This window comes from Stenella coeruleoalba, assembly GCF_951394435.1.
Source record: "Stenella coeruleoalba genome assembly, chromosome: 2".
In the NCBI taxonomy this organism is placed as follows: domain Eukaryota; kingdom Metazoa; phylum Chordata; class Mammalia; order Artiodactyla; family Delphinidae; genus Stenella; species Stenella coeruleoalba.
Window position 1 is genome coordinate 148174596 of NC_137147.1, and position 21763 is coordinate 148196358.

The 21763-nt window shown below is 40.1% G+C and overlaps 1 protein-coding gene across 1 annotated transcript in view; it reads left to right on the forward strand.

The window, feature by feature from the left end:
* Positions 1 to 4689: 4689 nt before the first annotated feature.
* Positions 4690 to 21763, forward strand: part of ADAM10 (ADAM metallopeptidase domain 10) — a 111193-nt gene continuing 94119 nt past the window's right edge. The window contains exon 1 of the mRNA XM_079914873.1: positions 4690 to 5010. Within this exon, the coding sequence (XP_079770999.1) occupies positions 4956 to 5010 (55 nt within the window). The 5' untranslated portion in view covers positions 4690 to 4955. The remainder of the gene's footprint in view (positions 5011 to 21763) is intronic.

Here is a 21763-nt window from a genome sequence, read left to right on the forward strand (position 1 = left end):
ATACAGCAGAAAGTAATACACCATTGTAAAGCAATTATACTCTAATAAAGATGTTAAAAAATAATGTTAAAAAAAAAAGTAAGGCGGGGGCTTCCCTGGTGGCGCAGTGGTTGAGAGTTCGCCTGCAGATGCAGGGGACACGAGTTTGTGCCCCAGTCCAGGAATATCCCACATGCTGTGGAGCGGCTGGGCCCGTGAGCCATGGCCGCTGAGCCTCCGCGTCCAGAGCTTGTGTTCCGCAACGGGAGAGGCCACAACAAGATCAGGAGAGAGCAGTCTTGGGAAACACTGGAGGAGGGAATTTTGAGGAGAGAACGTTAATTGACCAAGAGGTCTAGTTAGATAGGGAGTGAGAGTGTGTAGTGGCATCGGTAACTAACAGATCTTTTTGTTTTTGTTTTTTTTAATTTTTGGCTGCGTTGTGTCTTCGTTACTGCATGCATGCTTTCTCTAGTTGCAGCGATCAGGGGCCTCTCTTTATTTCAATGCGTGGGTTTCTCATTGCGGTGGCTTCTCTTGTTGCGCAGCACGGGCTCTAGGCGCGCGGGCTTCAGTAGTTGTGGCTCGTGAGCTCAGTATTTGTGGCTCGTGACTGCAGAGCACAGGCTCAGTAGTTGTGGCGTGCAGGCTTAGTTGCTCTGCGGCATGTGGGATCTTCCCGGACCAGGGTTCAAACTCGTGTCCCCTGCATTGTCAGGCCGATTCTTAACCGCTGTGCCACCAGGGAAGCCCCTAACAGATCTTTGATGGCCCCAGGAAGAGTAGCTCCTTGAGAGTGATGGTGTTGGAAGAAAACTTCAGTGGACTGAGGTGAGGTTTGAAAGCAGCACCAGAAGTGAGAGAGACTGGAGTGAGATGGATTAGAAGTCCACCAAGCAAGAGAAAATAATTGTGCAAATTGGAGTGACAGTAATGGGTAGGGATGGATTAAAGGCAGAAGAAAAATATTTTTAGGGAAGAATCAATTCTTGGTGACTGTTTATGAGTAGACAAGGGAAGAAGAATATGAGATGATTCCACTCTCCATCCCAGGTTACTGAGAGGGTGGTGGTGCCATTATCAGAGATAAGTTACACATATTGAGTTTGGCATGACAGTGAGACATGCAGCAGGCAGTTTATTAGGAGCTGGAAAATTTAAAATGTTTACCAGGATTGGTTTTAAGTTGTGCAAGAAACATTTTTGTACAGTATTACTTGTATAATATACTGTATACGGCCATATACTTCCTAGCTGAATTTCTCACTATTAAAACTTGAGGGTAACTTTCTTTTATACTGGTAGTATCAAAGCTGTGTATTATAGCTAAGGAAATAATGCTATTAATCACTGCTTTCAAATGGACGAGTGTTCATGGAAGAACCATAATATTTATATATTTTTAATTAAACACTTATATAGCAATTATTTAAACACTTATGTAGCAACAGCCAGACACTGTTATAATCACTTTACAAATATTAAATAATTTAAATTTAATCATCAGAACAGTCTCATGAGGGACATATTTTATCATTCTCATTTAAGAAAAGAAACACTGAGGTTAGAAAGGTGAAATAACTTGGCCAAAGCCACACAGCTTATAAATGGTAAAGCTGGGAGTCCAACCCAGACTGTCTATGATGGTATAAATGCAGACCTTATATTTCCACATTTCATCAGTTTCCCATACATTTACAAAATACCAAAAATGTAGTAAGTTAAAATGTCAAAAAAAAAATAGTGTTTCAAACTTGTAACATTGGAATACCATTCATTATGATGCTGGTATGCAATGAATGTATGTTTTTAAATAAAAAGAGATACAATCTTAAATGTAATTTTTGGTGATCACCTTGGCAATGTAAAACACGATTTTGGTTTTTTTCCAGTTGAAATTAAAGACAAGGTGCCATTTGCCTCTAACCACTGGAATTAACTATAAAAAATACTGTGGGGCTTCCCTGGTGGCACAGTGGTTGAGGGTCCGCCTGCCGATGCAGGGGACTCGGGTTCGTGCCCCGGTCCGGGAGGATCCCAAGTGCCGCGGAGCGGCTGGGCCCATGAGCCATGGCCGCTGAGCCTGCGCGGCCGTAACCTGTGCTCCGCGGCGGGAGGGGCCACAGCAGTGAGAGGTCCGCGTACCGCAATAAATAAATAAATAAATAAATAAATAAATAAATAAATAAAATAAATTACAAAAAACTATAATAATTCATTTTTCAAAATGAGAATTAAAGAAGCATATGGTGATAAACTGTAAAAAATACACAGCAAAAAGAAGTAGGAATTCCAAATTATTATTAGTATTAATACTTATATTTTTAATTCAGCCTCCTGAAGCAGGATGCCAAATAGATGAAGACTAATTAGATGTCATTGAAACGTTCTAATTCATGAAATACAAGTTTTTTTTTTCTTATTTGTCATATGAATATGTCTTGGAAGTAGATGGTGGTAATAGTTGCACAGCACTGTGAATTTAGTAAAATGCCACTGAATTGTTTACTTTTATTTATTTAGTTAGTTTTAAATATTTTCCAGCTTTATTGAACTATAACCAACATATAACATTGGGTAAGTTTAAGGTGTATACATGTTGATTTGATACACTTATATATTGCAAAATGCTTACCAGTATTATTAACTATAGTTGGCATGTTGTACATCAGATCCCCAGAACTTGTTCATCTTACAACTGGAAGTTTGTACTGTTTGACCAACATCTCCCCATTTCCCCCACTTCCCAGCCCATGGTAACCACCATTTTACTCTGTTTCTTTAAGTTTGGCTTTTTTAGATTCCACATATAAACGAGATCACACAGTATTTGTCTTCTCTGTTTGACTTATTTCTCTTAGCATAATGCCTTCCAGGTTCATCCCTGATGGCAAGATTTCCTTCTTTCTCATGGCTGAGTAATATTCCACAGTATCTACATATGACATCTTTAGCCATTCATCCATAGAGGGACGCTTAGGTTGTTTCCATATCGTAGCTATTGTGAATAATGTTGCAATGAGTATGGGAGTACAGATTTCTCTTAAAGATCTTGATTTCACTTCGTTTGGTTTTATACCCAGAAGTGGGGTTGCTGGATCATATTGTAGTTCTTCTTCTTCTTTTAAAAAGATTTATTTATTTATTTGGCTGTGCTGGGTCTTAGTTGCGGCACATGGGATCTTCCTTGCTGCATGTGGGATCTTCACTGCAGCATGTGAGATCTTTAGTTGGCATGTGGGATCTAGTTCCCTGACCAGGGATTGAACCAGGGCCCCCTGCATTGGGAGCATGGAGTCTTAGCCACTGGACCACCAGGGAAGTCCCTCATATGGTAGTACTATTTTTAATTTTTTGAGGAACCTCCATGCTGTTTTCTGTAATGCTGCACCAATTTACATTCCCACCAGCAATGAACAAGGGTTTCCCTTTCTCCACATCCTTGTCAACACGTATCTCTTGTCTTTTTGACAATAACCTTTCTAACAGTGTGGCAATATCTCACTGTGGTTTTGATTCACATTTCCTTGATGATTAGTGGTACTGAGCATCTGTTCATGTACCTATTGGCCATTTGGATGTCCTCTTTGAAAAAATGTCTTTTAAGTTCCTCTGCCCATTTTCAAATTGGATTGTCTGCTTTTTAGCCATTGAGTTGTAAGGGTTCCTTATATATTTTAGTTATTAACCCTTTCTCAGAGACACAATTTGCAAATATTTTCTCTCATTCTGAAGGTTGCCTTTCCATTTTGTTGATTCTTTCTTCTGCCATGCCAAAGCTTTTTAGTTTGAGGTAGGCCCACTTATTTATTTTTGCTTTTGTTGCTTGTGTTTTTGGTGTCGCATCCAAAAATTATTGCCAAGACCAACATCAAGCTTTCCCCTGTTTCCTTCTAGGAGTCTTATGGTTTCAGGTCTTATGTTTAAGTCTTTAATCCATGGAATACTAGTTTAAAGAGTCAAAGGGAGTTACTGATAAATCAAATAGGAGCTTCAAAGAAGTTGGGGTGAAGGAGATTCCACAGTTCTGTTCAGAGATGGAACAGAGAGAGTGGTAAATAGGACATTTTTCGGGCTAGAGATTCCGTACCCTGTGGTTGAGGCGGCATGCTTTCAGAATGGCTAAGGCCTGATCTGTGCCACAAATTTGTAAAGCGATCAGAAAGATATGACAGGCTGTGTTTCTGCTGCTGGAAGGTCTTTACATTTAGGTTCTGATTGTTGGCGGCTGTCTCCTTTGTAATTACCGCTTGTTCGCACTTGGCTTTTTTGGTGGGGGACTTTGCTTTTGTTTACTTAGTAGACGTCGTGCACTCTGAGAGGCAAAAAAAGAAGTAACCAAAATCTCCATTCCCTGTGAAGTTAAGAAGTGGACAGCTGCCCCTTGACTCTCCCATTTTAACCCGAGACAATTCTCAACAGCTCTAAGAATCAGCCCTACGCGGTCCGCAGATTTGCGCTCCGGTCCGGGGGCGGAACCCCAGGAAACCCCGCCTCCCAAGCCCAATCCCCGCTCTCCGCCTGCGGACAGGAAGCAGCTGCTGGCCGAGGAGCCCGGGAACCAGCCGCAGCGCGCATGCGCGCGCCCCTGGGGCACCTGGGGGAGGGGGAGGGGCGGGAGGAAGGGGTGCGGCTCCGCCTGCTGGTTGGGCGCTCGCCGGTCACGTGGCAAGGAAGGAGGCGGAGGTACCGGGCTCGGGGGGAGGGAGGTAGAGAAGAGGGAAGGAGCGAGGGAAGGAAAGCGGGGAAGGGAGGAAGGAAACGAACGAGGGGGAGGGAGGTCCCTGTTTTGGAGGTGCTGGGAGCTTTGCCGGCCCCTGAAGTGGGGCGAGAGGAAGGTGCTTCGCCGTTTCTCCTGCCGGGGGAGGTCCCGGCTCCCCGTGGAGGCTCCGGACCAAGCCTCTTCAGCTTCTCCCTCCGGATCGATGTGCTGCTGTTAACCCGTGAGGAGGAGGCGGTGGCAGCGGCAGCGGAAGATGGTGTTTCTGAGAGTGTTAATTCTGCTCCTCTCCTGGGCGGCGGGACTGGGAGGTGAGGCACGACCCCGAGCGCCGGGGGCGCGGTGAGCACGGCAGACCGCGCAGCGGCAGCGGCGGCCGGGCCGAGCGGAGCCCAGTCGCTCCGTGTGGCTGGCGCGTCAGTCAGCCCGGCCGGCCGGCGGCGCCACTCGGGCGCGCAGCGCTCCCCGCTCCCTATTGTCCCCTGCACCCCGACCGCGTTCCCTTCCGTGGCGGGCCGAGGAGGCACCGAGCCTTCGGCGAGGCCTTTCCCGCCCCCTGCCGCCCCAGCAGCAGGGGAGCCTGGGGTCGCCTGCCTGAGAAGCAAAGTCGAGATCCGGGTCGCCAGGCGAGAGCCGGTGGTGCTCAGGCCGGCAGCACCATCCCTGCAGCCTGCTCGACGGGCGCCGGGGCGGGCAACTGCCGCGGGGCCGCCGGTCTTTGCCATCCTGGTCCCGCGCTCACCCTCCTCACCCTTCCGCCCCCAGCTCCTGCCTGGTGGCGAATTCCGGAGTCCGCTCAGTCGCGGAGAACCGCCGCGCAGGCTCGTGGGAAGTTGCGATTGTATTGTTCTTTACCGGGCGCGGCGATCCAGACCGACCCGGTTCTGCAGAGGGGCCGCCCGTGGAGGGGTAACAGTGGTCTCCTTCTCGTCTGAGCCGGGCGGCTACCGCTCTCCAGAGTGCCCCGCCTCTGTCCGGGTGTTCGGAGAGAGATTGCGGTAGGGTGTGTTTATGTTCAGTGCAAACATTTTGTTGCCCAGGGGAAAGGTTTTGGTGGGGAGAAAGATAAGCCGTTTTCGGGATGTTCACTGATCTGTAGGCTGGATTGCGTCTTTTAGAGAGACAGTCCCTCGGTGACCCAACTTGAAGAGTTTTATTAAACTCTCAGGTGGAGTAGACATACAGTGTAATTAGTGGATTGTCAAAACAGTGGCAACCCTCCACCCCCCACGTTGGCGTTAAGTGTGCTAAAAGCATATAATTTCTTGATTACTCCAGTTTTGAAGACAATTTTCATTTCCATTGTATCCCAGGACCAACTGCATCATTTTGTTGTTGTGTAAAGTGCTTTATTTTAGGTTAACTTTTTGACTTCCTCCATAGTATACTTAAAGACCTTAAAATATGTTTAAGAGAATTAGATTGGAAGTTTTTCCGGAGTGCTTTGGATTAGTATAGACAAATTTGATAATTTAGAAAATATCTGAATATTTCATGTAGTGGATTGTTTTCGTTCTTTTCTTTGTAACTTTGACTGCAGAGCCAAGCATATTTTTGTCCTGTCTTATACTTCGTCTGAGGATGATACTTTGTAGGTAGACTTCTATTGTAGTTTGTAGTGTTCATTTTCTAGCGAAACAGATTAGGAGCTTCTAGTAGATGTTTAGTTTGAAATATCTGTGCTGGATACCCTCTATAAGGGCCTTTGTTTTTACATTTGTATTTAAGTTCTAAATGTGGCTTACAAGAAATTTCTGTTTTCACTTTTTGTTAGACACCGGTTTCTATGAGGTAGTAAAAAGTAAGGCGTCCACGTGAGGCAGTTTAAACTCCTGATGAGCAGTAGTCTATAAAATGTCCTTTGCTTTTCAAGAGTGAAACAGTAAGAATAGAAACTGGTGTATTCTGATGGTCGAAGAAAAAGTATAAATTGACAGCATAATCTTTGTGGGCTAAGGCCCTTTTTAAACAAAAATTTTCTAAATTCAGAACTCTGGAGTCATTTATAAAGTACCATTTCGCATTAAACATTGGTTAAAAGGTTACTTACTTTTTGATATTTGTTTTAAGCAGAACTTTTTCAAAAAGACACTAAGAAATCTTTCATTTTAAAATTAGCATCAAGATTGTAGCTTTTGGGTGTATGGAGATATTTGTAATTTATTTGTAATATATAATATTTTAATTACAAATCTGAGCTTTTATGGTCAAGTTTGTAAGAAGTTTTTATGAGGATGATAGAATAGAATACATACAGATTCTCTTATGAGAGACTGAATATGTTTGTGTAGATTAGAAGAAGCTGTAGTGGAAATATGGATTTAACTTTAAAGTATAAATCATTTTTAGGTACTTAATTATACTTTTTAGTTGCTTTCCCCTATCCGATTTGTCAGTCACTGTTTTGCATTAGTTTTTTCTTGCTCTTAGTGTGTTGGTGAGAAGCTGGAAAAGAGAATGTGTTTAGAATCATAAAACTAAACTTTCCTAAAGTTGTCCATTTCTTGCACATGTCCCAGCCTATGCTGTATTTGTAGGAAGATACCATAAATTTTCTAGAGTTTAATGTCTATTTAGACATGACTCAAATATATACATAAAAATATTTTATGCAACCACATTATAAATTTATTAGAACTTCTGATTAAGTATAGCCCAAAGAATTTTTATGTATGTGTGAATTATACTTTTTTAACACAAATATGTTGGTGAGTTGATGTTTTTTCTTTCTCCTCTTTTAAAAAAATTAATTGGTGTGTTTGAGAGGTCCACAGGTATTTTAGCTGTAGCAGTAAATTCAGTCCCATGTTTTGGTTTAATGAAATCATACTTTAAATGAACTTTAGAATATGACACTTTTTTTTTTTTTTTTGATGGAGGCACGGCTCGTGGGGATCTAAGTTCCCCGATGACCAGGGATCCAACTGGGGCCCTTGGCAGTGAGAGTGCGGAGTCTTAACCACTAGACTTCCAGGGAATTCCGACATGTTTTTTATATTAAAAAATCTGGTGTAAATGCTTCGCTTTGTAGCATGCATTATAAAGAAATAAGTTTTCTGGAAGTTTGGCCAAAAGTATTAAAAGTATCAAAGTTTAAGCTTAAACTATTTCACTTTTACCAGCAAGTAAGGGCCTATGATGAAATTAATAAAGGGGACAGACTTCTTGTCTTCATCTTTTTTTAAATAAATTTATTTATTTTTATTTATTTTTGGCTGCGTTGGGTCTTCGTTGCTGCGTGTGGGCTTTCTCTAGTTGTGGCGAGCGGGGGCTGCTCTTCATTGCGGTGCGCAGGCTTCTCCTTGCGGTGGCTTCTCGTTGTTGAGCACAGGCTCTAGGCGCACGGGCTTCAGTAGTTGCAGCACGTGGGCTCAGTAGTTGTGGCTAGTGGGCTCTAGAGCGGAGGCTCAGTATTTGTGGTACACGGGCTTAGTTGCTCCACAGCATGTGGGATCTTCCTGAAATAGGGCTCGAACCCATGTCCTCTACATTGGCAGGCGGATTCTTAACCACTGCGCCACCAGGGAAGTCGTGTCTTTTGTCTTTAAGGAGCTCTGACTCTTCATCTTTTCAACCTGAGATTGATAATCCAGCTAGCTGTATCATCTTGAGAAGGCCCATTTCAAGCCATCCCCTACATTAGCAGTATCTTTTCTGTGTGTGTACAGGACCTCTCTGAGTAGCAGGGTTTGAGAGAACTGGGCATGGCAAGCACCTCTGTCTTTTCTGATCTCCCTTTTATAACTTGTTTAAGATCTTCAAGGGTGTTTATTATCTAATATTTTAAAAATTATCTTACGAACTTGTAGGATGGAGCAGGGAGAGTAAAGGGACATTTCTGTGATGTCTGCTGTGTATCTGATATTGTGTTAGAAGTTTCGCTTTTCAACATATATGAGGGAGTGGTGATATTTTACATTTGAAGAAACAGGCTTGAAGAAATAATTTTTCTGGCATCATCTACCTGCTAAGTGGTGAATTAGATATTCAAACCCAAGCCAGTTTGACTTCAAAGCCTAGGCATTTTACCCATTGCCCCCCATACCTTTTTAAAAATAATTAATTAATTATTGCCTGCGTTGGGTCTTTGTTGCTGCACACGGGCTTTCTCTAGTTGCAGACAGTGGGGGCTATTCTTCGTTGTGGTGTGCAGACTTCTCATTGAGATGACTTCTCTTGTTGGGGAGCATGGGCTCTAGGTGCGCTGGCTTCAGTAGTTGTGGCACACAGGCTCAGTAGTTGTGGCACACAGGCTCAGTAGTTGTGGTGCACGGGCTTAGTTGCTCCGTAGCATGTGGGTTCTTCCCAGACCAGGGCTCAAACCCATGTCCCCTGTATTGGCAGGCGAATTCTTAACCACTGTGCCACCAGGGAAACCCCTGTGTCCCTTTTAAATGGGCTGAATTTAATCTTAAATGATGGAGGTTTAGTATAAGAACAGCTTACAGTTTGGGGCTAAACTTGCTTTAGCTGTCAATTTTTGTACTTGGAAAAAGGAGCAATACTAAGGATAAATGGAAAAACTGGAATAATCCTGCCAGTTAGATTCCTATGAGGGCAGTAACACTGCTGTCTAGCAGTGTGAAAGCTTTGCCTTAGGACTACTGGGGTGGGGACAGTCCTGTCCTAGCTAGGTTGCAGGAAATAGCAGTACTGAGAATAGTTCTCAGGGGGTGTAGACTCTCTTTGATGTTGGGTGAATTCATTCTGAAGCTACTACAATTCCAATTAAACAATGTGAGAACATGTACAGTTAGAACATTGCTGTTTAGTCACCAGTGTTTATTGTATGTCTATGGCTCGTAGGAGTCATGACGGCACAGTCTTGAGTGAGAAGAGAAGAAAAAACATTGAGTTTGTCAGAGTAGACAGAAATGCCAAGATATAAAAATAGAGTTCCAATTATGTATTGTAGCTGCAGTTGAAATGAGGATTTATTAAGCTGGAGGGACATCAGCCAGTTTGGGAGAGCTTTTTGAGATAGAAGAGAATGGCTTATAGTGTAGTAAGATGCATGTAGGCTTACTGGCCTGGAATGGAGAGTCCATGGCAGGAAATAAGGAGAAATGCTAACTGGGCCATAATGACTGGGACTCTCATTATTCATATAATAGGCCATGATAACCATGAAGAAGAGTGTTGTGGAATTTTGGTTGGCTGAGCAGTTGGGATATGATACAATAAGGAATAAATTAGCTGCTTGATGAACTGGGTGATTGAGTCCTGGGTTAGGGTAGTGATTGTAGAAACAAATACGGGTACAACAAGAAATCATATGGAAGAAAAACTAGTAAAACTTGGCAAATGTTTAATGTGAAGGTATCACAATTTATTGAGGGCTTACTCTGTGTTGAGTTTGGATCTTAGAGGCTGTTGCATTGGAGAGAGTGTAGTTTTATAAAGCTTTGAGGACCTCAGCCTTTGAAGTTGAAAGTGTCTAAGATCTTGAATCTAGATTGAAGGTTATAGGTTGGGATGTGTGTCAGAGTTGAATTTTATCCTACTTGCAAACTAATACTTTTGTTGGGCATTGGTTAAAACTTTGCACAGTCCTTCAATAATCTGTGGTTAGTCACTTGGGAAGCACTGTTCCTGACAGTTGGGAGATAGAAGTTTGGTGAATTTGAGGTGGAAAGGAGAAGTTAAAGGTACATTAACGAGTATATTTTTACCTTACAAGTATATATTTACTGTCCTTCAGTTGGAATTAGGCTCTTCAGTTCAAGAATATGCTTGAGGGCTTCCCTGGTGGCGCAATGGTTGAGAGTCCGCCTGCCGATGCAGGGGACGCGGGTTCGTGCCCCGGTCCGGGAAGATCCCACATGCCACGGAGCGGCTGGGCCCGTGAGCCATGGCCGCTGAGCCTGCGCGTCTGGAGCCTGTGCTCCGCAACGGGAGAGGCCACAACAGTGAGAAAAGACTATGCTTGATACTGTTGATTATATGTGAATTGTGAAATTCCTATTTCAGACACAAATTGGGGAAAAGAATGTGACTTCTGCGTTTGAGGCAAATGTACATATATGATTTGTGGAGCAGAATTTTCTTTCGTTTATTTTTGCTTGCATTAATGATTGCAAGGGATATATATGTACACATATTTTTTGAAAAACTTTGAACTTTGGATTTAATTTTCAAAAGAATATGGATAGAATCCTATACTTATGAATTGGGTAGAATATTAATTTGCTTCTTTTTTCCTAAGAATTAAGTGGGAGAAGTTCGTAAAATGCTGAAGAGATTGTAAAGTGATGTGCAAATATTGTTAAAAATATGTTGTTTCCAGGCCTAATTTCATTTGGAATCTATTAGTTACAAAATATAGATAAATAAATGTATTTTTAAAAGTTGAAATACTAGAACATCATTATCAAACATTAGCAACTAGAATTTGAGAAATCCATAATTCCTTCTCGAACACAGTTCTATCACTTTTTAATATTAATCATTCAGTCTTTTAAAATGCCTGTTATTATGAATTTACATCATAGTATTTATGTGGTTTTGTAGCTTTTAAAAAATTAATGTGTAGTTAAAATGTATACACAAGCAGACACTGAAATATTTATAAGTAGTCTGGAGATAGTTTTGGTTGTCACAACTTGAGGAATGCTTACTAGCATCTAGTGGGTAGAAGCCAGAGATGCTGTGAAACATCTTTTACAATGCAAAAGGCAGCCCCCACACAGCAAAGAATTATCGGGCCAAAACTGAGGCTGAGAAACTCTGCTCTAGCAAGGAATTTGCTGTCTTTGTCCTCTTCATCTTTTTTATTGTTTTTGTTATTTCTGATAGCTTACTGTCTTGATTACTCAAGTCACATAAACTCCCCATATTCTTATCCTGTTGAAGCCTTCCTCCTCCAGTGTTCTGTGCACTACAGTTAGGAAAAAAATTTTTTTCCAGCATTGCCCATTCTTCATCTTTGAGTTTGCATTTGGGAAGAAAATCTGATTCTCTTAATTTATAGTAGTGATTGAATGACTGATAGCCCATGAGGATTATCTGAAAACCAAAGCAAACCAGTTTCTTGTTAACCCAGAAGAGCCATGGATTAGCAGGATTTTAGTTTCTGTGGAAAGATACTTTGAGGCACTTAACCAGTAGCTTACTCTGCAAATCTCTCTTCAGAATTAGTTCTATTCAACTTCAACTTTTCACAATTTATTTTCTTCAAAATTTTAACTCATAAGTACTCAAAAACTTTCATGTCTTTTTCATAACTCCATCTCTCCCTCCCCTTATTGTCATTGGTAGCACCTTTGGCAGAATTGTTTTATCTACACATCAGATTTCCTGGAAGGAGGTGGAGGCAGATGGTTTGGGGTACAATATGGGAGAAGGGTGGGGTGCTGAGAGTAGGTTTAGGATAAAATGCAAAGTGTGGGGTAAATATATATCAACATTGCAGTGGTAGCTGGAGCCATTTTGTGTGTGTGTGTGTGTGTGTGTGTGTGTGTGTGTGTGTGTATGTGTGGTGGGCTGAAAGTCAAAGTCCCTTCTCTGTACTTATGTTTGCATTTACTTGAAATGGTGTAAAGGCATTTCAAATCAGCATAGAAATCTAAATTATGTACGTATTCCACTTTTGGATTTTTAAGTTGTATTTCATAAGTAGTTGAAGTTTAATACAATTGGTAGGTTTTCACTATTGATGTTTTATGTCCTTTGTGATAGATTTAGTTTAAAATTTATAGTTTATAATTTCACTTTGAGCCAGCTAACTTTACTATTTTTAATTCTTAGAGACGAGCATATCTGAAAAAGTGGGTATGTTGGAATATGCTTATAATTGTAGACATACTCTCCTATTTTGAGCTTTCACTTGTAACTGTTAGGTGTAGATATTTGTAGAAAATGATTTGACTGGTTTCTAGTGAAGAAATAGATACTGTGGCTTAAGTTTGAAGTCACAATTTAGAAGTAACTTTTCCAAGACTGCAGTAAAGGCACTTAAGTATATTGCTGAAATATAGGACACTATAGTTCCTGGAAGTCTACCTTTGTCATACAAGAGAACAGCTTTGTTAATGGTATTTAGTGCTTCAAGATCAGAGTGAATACATATCAAATATAAGAAGCATTGGTCAACCCAGTGTGATGCCTCAGACACAGTTGATGACTCAAGTTCCTTAGGAAGGAAATACACTTTAAAGTTGTGGAAAAATGCTCTTGGTTCCTAATTTTAAAATTACACAAGTGAAAAGTCTGTAGAAAACAACTTGATTACAAGTAATTTTTCTGACGAATGGAAGTGTGCCAGCCTTAGCTTATTCTTACACATCCTCTCATTTATTGTAATTGAGTTTTTCTGTAAATAGGGAGATATGTAATGTCAAAAGATTTTTGCAGATTTCTTTCCCCCATCCTTAAGACTGTACTGTCAACTTTCTTTGATATTAATAGGAAAACAAGTTTATTTCTTACATAATATTGCTCTCCCACAAAAAGGTGTTATCCACCATCAGTAAGATATACTCTGTTTTTTCCCCCGATGTTAATGAAATTTTCATTCTGCGTTTTTTTGCCCTATTCTTTTTTTTTTTTTTTTTTTTGTGGTACGCGAGCCTCTCACTGCTATGGCCTCTCCTGTTGCGGAGCACAGGCTCCTGACGCGCAGGCTCAGCGGCCATGGCTCACGGGCCCAGCCGCTCCGTGGCATGTGGGATCTTCCCAGACCAGGGCACAAACCCGTGTCCCCTGCATCGGCAGGCGGACTCTCAACCACTGTGCCACCAGGGAAGCCCGAGGAAGGAAGCTTTTGTTTGCAAGCATTCCTGAGAAGTAAGATGCTGCCTACCCATGGAATATGGGAAATAATCATAATGGTTAGCATTTATGGTATACTTACTATATTCCAGGTATGATTCTTAAAGTATAATGAGGTTGTTAGATTCTGCCTTTGTACGAAGATTGGGTCATTTTGCCATCAGAGCATAATTTAGGCTCTTTGTACTTATAGTATTTGAGCCATTTGACTTTTGGTCAGTCAGGTTCTTTGAAAGGTTTTTTGTTTTTCTTCGTTTTTTTTTGACATTAGAAAATGTTTACAGTTAAGACGGGAGAAGCACCTTAGAGAACATTTTATGCATAATACCATTTCAGTTTTGTCACAGATAAATTTATACATGTATTCTTTTTTTTTTTTTTTTTTTTTTTTTTTTTTTTGCGGTACGCGGGCCTCTCACTGTTGTGGCCTCTCCCATTGCGGAGCACAGGCTCCGGACGCGCAGGCTCAGCGGCCATGGCTCACGGGCCTAGCCTCTCCGTGGCATGTGGGATCTTCCCGGACTGGGGCACGAACCCGAGTCCCCTGCATCGGCAGGCGGACTCTCAACCACTGCGCCACCAGGGAAGCCCCCTATACATGTATTCATTTTTTAAAAGCTTGAGGACAGATACTAAATCTCTTGATGGTGAGATATAGGTTATATCTTTTACAAAAGTATCTATTACAAAACTTTTGTGATACGGAAAAAGAAAAAAACATTTTTTAAAGTTGGATTACCTTTAGTAAATACCATTATCCTGGTGACTTTGAAAACAGTCACAGGAAATAAAATAGTGTTCTCAAATTGTGGAAAGGGAGAGAGCGCCTTAAGATCTCCAGTGGCAAGGAGACCGAGTTGTTTTTTCTATAGAACCTGCTGGCCATTTTTCTGCCATTCTTGTATTGTAGGTGATTTTTTGTGTGTGTGTGTTGCTTTACTTTTTTAGGTTTTTTTTTTGAAAATTAATTATATGTTTTCTCCATCTTATAGGTCCAGTCCAATTATTCTTCTACCAATTTTACACATAGGCATTTGCTTGATATACTGTTTAATTTTTCCTAACTTTTTATCTTAAAAATGTATGTATTTTCTGAAAAGTTGGAAGTATATATAGTCCAGTTAACATTTATATACCTTTAACCTAAGTTTATTAGTGATTATCTTTCACCACGTTTGCTTTATCGCTCTTAATATGTATTCTTTTTTTTTGTTCTGAACCCCCTAAAGTAAGTTGATACCCTTAAAATCTTAAGTATGCATCTCGTAAGGTTAAGGACATTGTCCTTACATGACCAAGAAGATTCTTTTTTATTTTTTAATTGTTCAAATTTCCCACGGAGCTTGTAGGTACTAAGTACCATATGAGTTTATTATATGTTTTGTGAAGGCCAGATTTCTGGCAACTACAACTAAGGACTAGAAAGTAAAACACTGTTGGTATGCTTTTATGTATAGGTAAAAAAGAGTAATAGTAGAGAAAGGAGACATTGACAGAATAACTACACAGCAGGATGGAGCTATTTTATGTAGGAACAATGGCACAATAACATAATAGCTTAGAGCTTATCATATCATTATGACCTCTTAGGTTGAAGATGTTAATAAGGGTGAGCCTGGCTCAAGAAGATGTTAAAGTAGAGGGGAAAAAAAATCAGTAATGGTTCAAAAGGAAAGATATTAGGCACATAGATAAACCCCAATTATCTAGAAATTTTGCTCAGTGGAACCTGTCATTTTCCTTTGATGTCAGATTACTAACATCTTACTGTACTCTAGGTTAAATGTAGTTTATTTTCATCATTGTCTAGTAACAGATCTGTTTCTCCATTGTTAAGGACTTTACATGATGAGAACGTCTTCAGTGAGTATTCTATTCTTTATCAGAAGGGAGAAAAGGAGTTAAAGATTGCCGTCCATTGAGTCCTTCCTGTTACCTTCCCTGTCATTCATGTTGCCTGCTTGGGTAATATATCAGTGATAAAAGAAGCTCCAGTTATGTATTCAGAGGCAGCAGCAGAACATTAGTTTTTTTGCATTGTTTGTTGTTGTTTTGTTTTTTACTCCTAGACTTGTAGGCTATGATTCCTTTTGTACAGATCTATTTCATCTAAATAAAGGATTTAAATTAGAGGATGAAAATAGTAGTCTGTTATGGGCCACAAATCACATGTTAATTTAAATGGCAACAGACCTTTGGAAGAAGAAGTTTCTGTGCTGGTACTTACTTATTAGGTGTGTTAAATAACCCCTAATATGATGATGACCCCTATATTTGTATCTCCAGCCTAGGACTCTCTTGAATTCTAGACTCCTGTTTCCCAGCTACATCTCCAGCTAGATGTCTGGTGGGCATCTGAAACTTAACATGTCCAAAACCAAACCTCTGATTCCTCTTACCCCAGTCTTTTTTCCTGTAGTCTTTCCCATCTCAGTAAATGGGATCTCCATTCTTAAGTTGCTTAGGCAAAAATACTTTTGAGTTATCCTTGATTCCTCTTTTCACTTACACCCTGCATGCAAATCCTGTCAGCTTCTCCTTTAGAGTATATGCAAATTTTGACAACTTCTCATTAGCTCCACTGCTACAGCATCCATCTCACTTTAATTGCCGTAAAACCTGCTAACTCTTCTTCCTGTTCTCTTGTTCTCCCAGTCTCTTCTCAACATAGCAGTCAATGTGATTGTGTTCAAAAGCTGCTTTGGTCAAAACCGTCCACTGGTACATTGTATACTTTAAAATGGTTAAAATGGTGAGGTTTATGTTCTGTGAATTGTACCTCAACAAAAAAGTAATAGCAAAATAAATTAAAAAACCCATTCAGTGGCTTAATATTTTAAGTAAAATCCAATGTCCTTATAGTGGCTTCTAAGGCCCTACCTGAGGTACATGTATGCTTGTTCTCCCTACCTCCTGCCCCCAGTCCTTCCCCACTGTTCATTTCTGCTCCAGCCACACAGAGCTCTTTAAAAATTGCCAGGCTTGCTCCTGTCTCAGGGATTTTGCACTTGCTGATCCTTTTACATGGAACAGTTTCCCCCTTAGATTGCTGTATTATCTACCCTCTTTCTTTTTTAAGTTAAAAAAAAATTACATGGTGGTGAAATACACGTAAAATTTACCAGCTTAACCATTTTTAGCTGTGTGGTTCAGTAGTATTTAAGTACACTCACATTGTTGTACTTTGCTCTCTTTCTGAGTCTTTACTGAAATATTATGAAGTCTTCTGATTACCTCATATAAATACATACATATAATACAAACCCCTTCCTTGGCATTCTCTATCCAGTCACCCCGTGATAACACTCTTATAGCCATCCCAAGTTGTTTACTTGTTCACAGGGAACTCTATTCAATATCCTGTGATAACCCATAATGGAAAAGAATATGAAAAAATATATACGTATAACTGAGTCACTTTGCTGTACGGCGAAATTAACACACCATTGTAAATCAAATATCCTTCAATAAAATAAAATAAATTGATTATGCGCCGAAAAAAATGAAGTTATTTACTTGTTTGTCTTACTGTCTGCCTTCCTTCTCTAGAATAAAGTTTTCTAAGGTCAGTAATTTTGTTTTGTTAGCTGCTATATTCCCAGCATCTAAAACAATGCCCATATAGTATATAGTGCATATAGTAAGTGCCCATTATATGTGCTGAGTGAATAGATGAATGATTACTGAACTAGATAATTTCACTTTTTATGAATTACATAAGAATTCCAATTTTCTAAGAGTATGTCTGGAAAAAAAGCCTTCAAAGCTTATAATTAATCTTTTTTACTTTAATTGACTTTAAAATGGAATGAAAATACCATTTTTGTTAGTGTATTGGTTTTGCTCATTAGTTTTATATGCCCAGTTAATTAAAAGAATTAGGTAGGTTGAATGGGTTAAAATATTCTTTATAGAAACCAAATTGCTTTTTCTCAACTACTATGTGTTCCTGTTAAAAAATATTATTAAAGCACTTAGCACTTGTCATTCACTGCAAAAATTAGACTAAAAGGTGAAATGTAGAACGTCTTCATGGTTATCTGATTTTACTCAATAAAACTTGTAAACTTTGCTATATTCCCAAGATGAAACTTTAAAAAACCCATTTTCATTTTAGGGTAAATTTAGAATCACAGAATGTTTGAGCTAGAAGGAAGTTTTGGGAACTTCCCTGGTGGGGCAGTAGTTAAGAATCCGCCTGCCAATGCAGGGGACACGGGTCCGAGCCCTGGTCTGGGAAGATTCCACATGCCGCGGAGCAACTAAGCCCGTGTGCCACAACTACTGAGCCTGCGCTCTAGAGCCTGTGAGCCACAACTACCGAGCCCTCATGCCACAACTGGTGAAGCCTACGCTCCTAGAGCCCATGCTCCGCAACAAGAGAAGCTACCGCAATGAGAAGCCCGTGCACCACAATGCGGAATAACCCCTGCTTGCCACAACTAGAGGAAGACGGTGCACAGCAACGAAGACCCAATGCAGCCATAAATAAATAAATAAATGTATAAATAAATAAATTTATAAAAAATAAAAGGAACTTTTGTAGTTTTGGGTGGATCGCTTAACCTCTCTGTGCCTTATCCTAAGATTAATTGTACTTGCCCTGCAATGTTGTTATGAGGGTGAAATGAGAGAATACATTCATTAATTAATTTAACCATAATTTACTGAATTCTTACCTGTTATGTACTGTACACTATTCTAAGCCCCTTATATATATTAAGTAATTTAATCCATATAACAACACTGTTAGGTATAGGTATTGCTATTTCACTTACTTTACAGACAGGGAAAATGAGGCACAGAGAGGTAGGTAACGTCCAAGATCACTCAACTAGTAAGTGGCACAGTTGGGATTCTAACACGTGACTTATAAATAAAGATAATGCTTGCTAAACTGTTGAAACATAAAGTAAGATATGTTGACCATATACTTCCACGGTTATTGAAAAACTTCGTTACGAAAAGGAATGTAACATTTTTAACTGTTCAGAAAGTCATGAAAAATGGTGATGAAAGCTGCATAGGTAATTGCAGAGACAAATACCTGAAATGCACTCATTAGCATCAATAGAAGATTAAAAAAAAACTTACCTAGCGAATAGATCTATAACAATTTTAATTTTAACAAGTAGCACTTTGCAAATACTAGACCTGTTAGAAATTCTGATGCTTCTTGGATGAGTATCATAGATCACATTTTCTGATGATTGATGGCTTTCTTATCAGCAAGGTATAGGCTGCTTTCTTTATAAATTCATATGAAAAAGGAAATTTCCGTGAAACGTTGAGTGGATTCATTAATTCTTACAGCAAACATGTTTTCTTACTTTGTTTAGGTAATGAGGGTACATCATTGAACAAATCAAAGTCCTTGTTCTCGTGGAACTTCTGGTGGTAGAGGGATATGTCAATAAAAAATAATATGAAGAAAGAGGAGGATATTAGAATGAGTATGATTGGGACATAAGCTTTTAGATAGGGTGATCAGAGAAAGCTTCTGAAGAAATTTTGTAGATATCTGAATGAAGTGTGCCAACCCTGCTTTGGGGGAAGATGTTCCAGGCAGAGGGACGATAAAGAGACTAATGTGGCTGTAATACACAGAGTAAAGGGAGAGTGGTAGAAGATAAGGTGAGACCCGTATGGAAGTGGAGTGGGGGAATGCAGCCCCTTATGAGGATCATCTTCAGCATTATAAGCCACGGTTATGACTTTTTTTTTTGAGATTATAAATCATGATGAAGGCTGTGGAGGGGGAACAGCTAGTGAGGGGGGTGGGTGAGGGGTGGAACATTTTGAGCAGAAGAGTGACACAATGTAACTTTATTTGAACATTATAACTCTGACTGCTGTGTGAAAAATAGACTGTCGGGGGTCGGGGGCAGGAATGGAAGCTAAGAGGCCAGTTATTTGCAATGGTTTTTGATTGTCTAGAACCTTTTGAACCTTGCTTTGTTTGGCACATTTTCAGCCTTATGAATTCCATCTCCTTAATTTAGATTCCCCAGCCTTTCAGTTGCAACTAGGACACAGGCATGTAAACTAGTCTTCTGAACTAGGCTCCTCTAATCAGAAGCATCACTGGAGACCTGGATTCTGAACTGAGCAGACATGTATGCTTGCTGAAGTTTTGCCAATAGTGTGCATCTTTCAGACTGTTTTGACAGATTTTTCCCTAGTTGTTTTAAGGTTGTGTTTCTGGTACAAAAGTGGGATTGGAGAGGCAGGACAGCGTTGGTGTTTTTCACAAGGTATTTTTGGGGTAATTATGGTGTGTGCTGCTGCTGCTTGGGATACCTGGATAATCTTAAGGAAGATAAAATGGAGAGGGTTCCAGTATATTGTCAAGTAGTAGAATATTACTTCAAGTAATAGACTATTGTATCAGAAGTATGGGAATTGATTAAGATCATAATGGAGAATACTTTAGTGTTTATGGAAAAATCTGTAAGTTCTGGATCAGGTTTCCTGTGTAGGATTTGCATGTTGGGATCACTGGTTGTCATTTACTCTTTTATATCCCCCCAACTTTTACTACTTATGTCTATCCTATCAACAAAAATATACTGCTGAATAATGAGTCATTATAGGATGCTTAATAAATAGTTTCTTGGAGGTGAGTAGAATGTTGATTTTATTTATTTTCCTGAAGGGAGGACAAGCTGGACTATTTTGAATTGTCTTTGTTTTAGATTCTGGATTTTTTTTTTTTTTTGAAAAAGCGTATAACTTAGGGAAGAGTAAAAGAAAGGCCAAATACCCATATGCTTACCACTTTGACTCACCATTTTTCTTTAAAAAATTTTTAATTAGCTTTATTGAGGTATAATTTCCATACAATAAAATTCAACAGTTAATTTTGAGAAAGGTATATAGTTGTTTAACCACCACCACCATAATAATAATAATAATAATAATAATAATAATAATATGGAACATTTACACTAACCAGTAAAGTTCCCTTGTGCTCTTTGCAGTCAATTAAGAATCCTTCTGATTTCCCTTTTCATTTCTTCTTTGACCCAAGGGCTATTTAGAAGTGTGTTCAGTTCTCAATATTTGGGAATTTTTCCAAGTATCTCCTACTGATTTAATTGCACTGTAGTCAGAAAACATACTCTCTGATTTCAGTCTTTTAAAATTGATGGAAACATGCTTTATGGCTTAGAATTAAGGTCTATCTTGGTGAATACTCCATATGCCTGTGAAAAGAATATATACTCTATTGTTGGGTGGACTATTTTGTAAACGTTAATCAGGTCAAGTTGTTTGATAGTGTTCAGTCCTTATTTCTTGTCTACTTGTTCAGTGAGGAGTGTTCATGATTTCCAACTATAATTTACAGATTTGTCTACTTTCAGCTCTGTCAGCATTTTTAATTTTTAAAAAATTGTATTCCTCGTTCTTTTTAAAAAAAAATATTTATTTAGGCTCTGCCAGGTCTTAGTTGTGGCCCGCGGGATCTTCGTTGAGGCATGTGGGATCTCCAGCCGCGGCATGCGGGATTTTTTTTTTCTTTTTTTTTCTTGGTTGCGGCATGCATGCGGGATCTAGTTCCCCAACCAGAGATTGAACCTGGGCTCCCTGCACTGGGAGAGGGGAGTCCTACCCACTGGACCACCGGGGAAGTCCCCCCGTCAGCTGTTTCTTCACATACTTTAAGCTCTGTTATGTGATGCACATTTAGGATTGTCACGTTCTTTCGATGGGTTATGAAATGTACTTTTTAAAAAAATGTATTTATTTTATTTATTTTTGGCTAAATTGGGTCTTCGTTGCTGCACGCGGGCTTTCTCTAGTTGTGGAGAGTGGGGACTACTCTTTGTTGTGGTGCGTGGGCTTCTCACTGCGGTGGCTTCTCGTTGCGGAGCATGGGCTTTAGGTGCACGGGCTCAGTAGTTGTGGCACGCAGGCTCAGTAGTTGTGGCTCACAGGCTCTAGAGTGCAGGCTCAGTAGTTGTGGCACATGGGCTTAGTTGCTCCACGGCATGTGGGATCTTCCTGGACCAGGGCTCGTACCCATGTCCCCTGCACCGGCAGGCGGATTCTTAACCACTGCGCCACCAGGGAAGCCCCTGAAATGTCTTTTTTTAATCCTTCTTTTTTTTTTTCTTCCTTTGGTTTGTTTGTTTTAAAGTTTACTTTGATAATACTGTAGGCACTCCAGCTTTCTTGGATTAGGGTTTGGATGGTATAACTTTTACCTTTTTTTTTTTTGCGGTATGCGGGCCTCTCACTGTTGTGGCTCGCCCGTTGCGGAGCACAGGCTCCAGACGCACAGGCTCAGCGGCC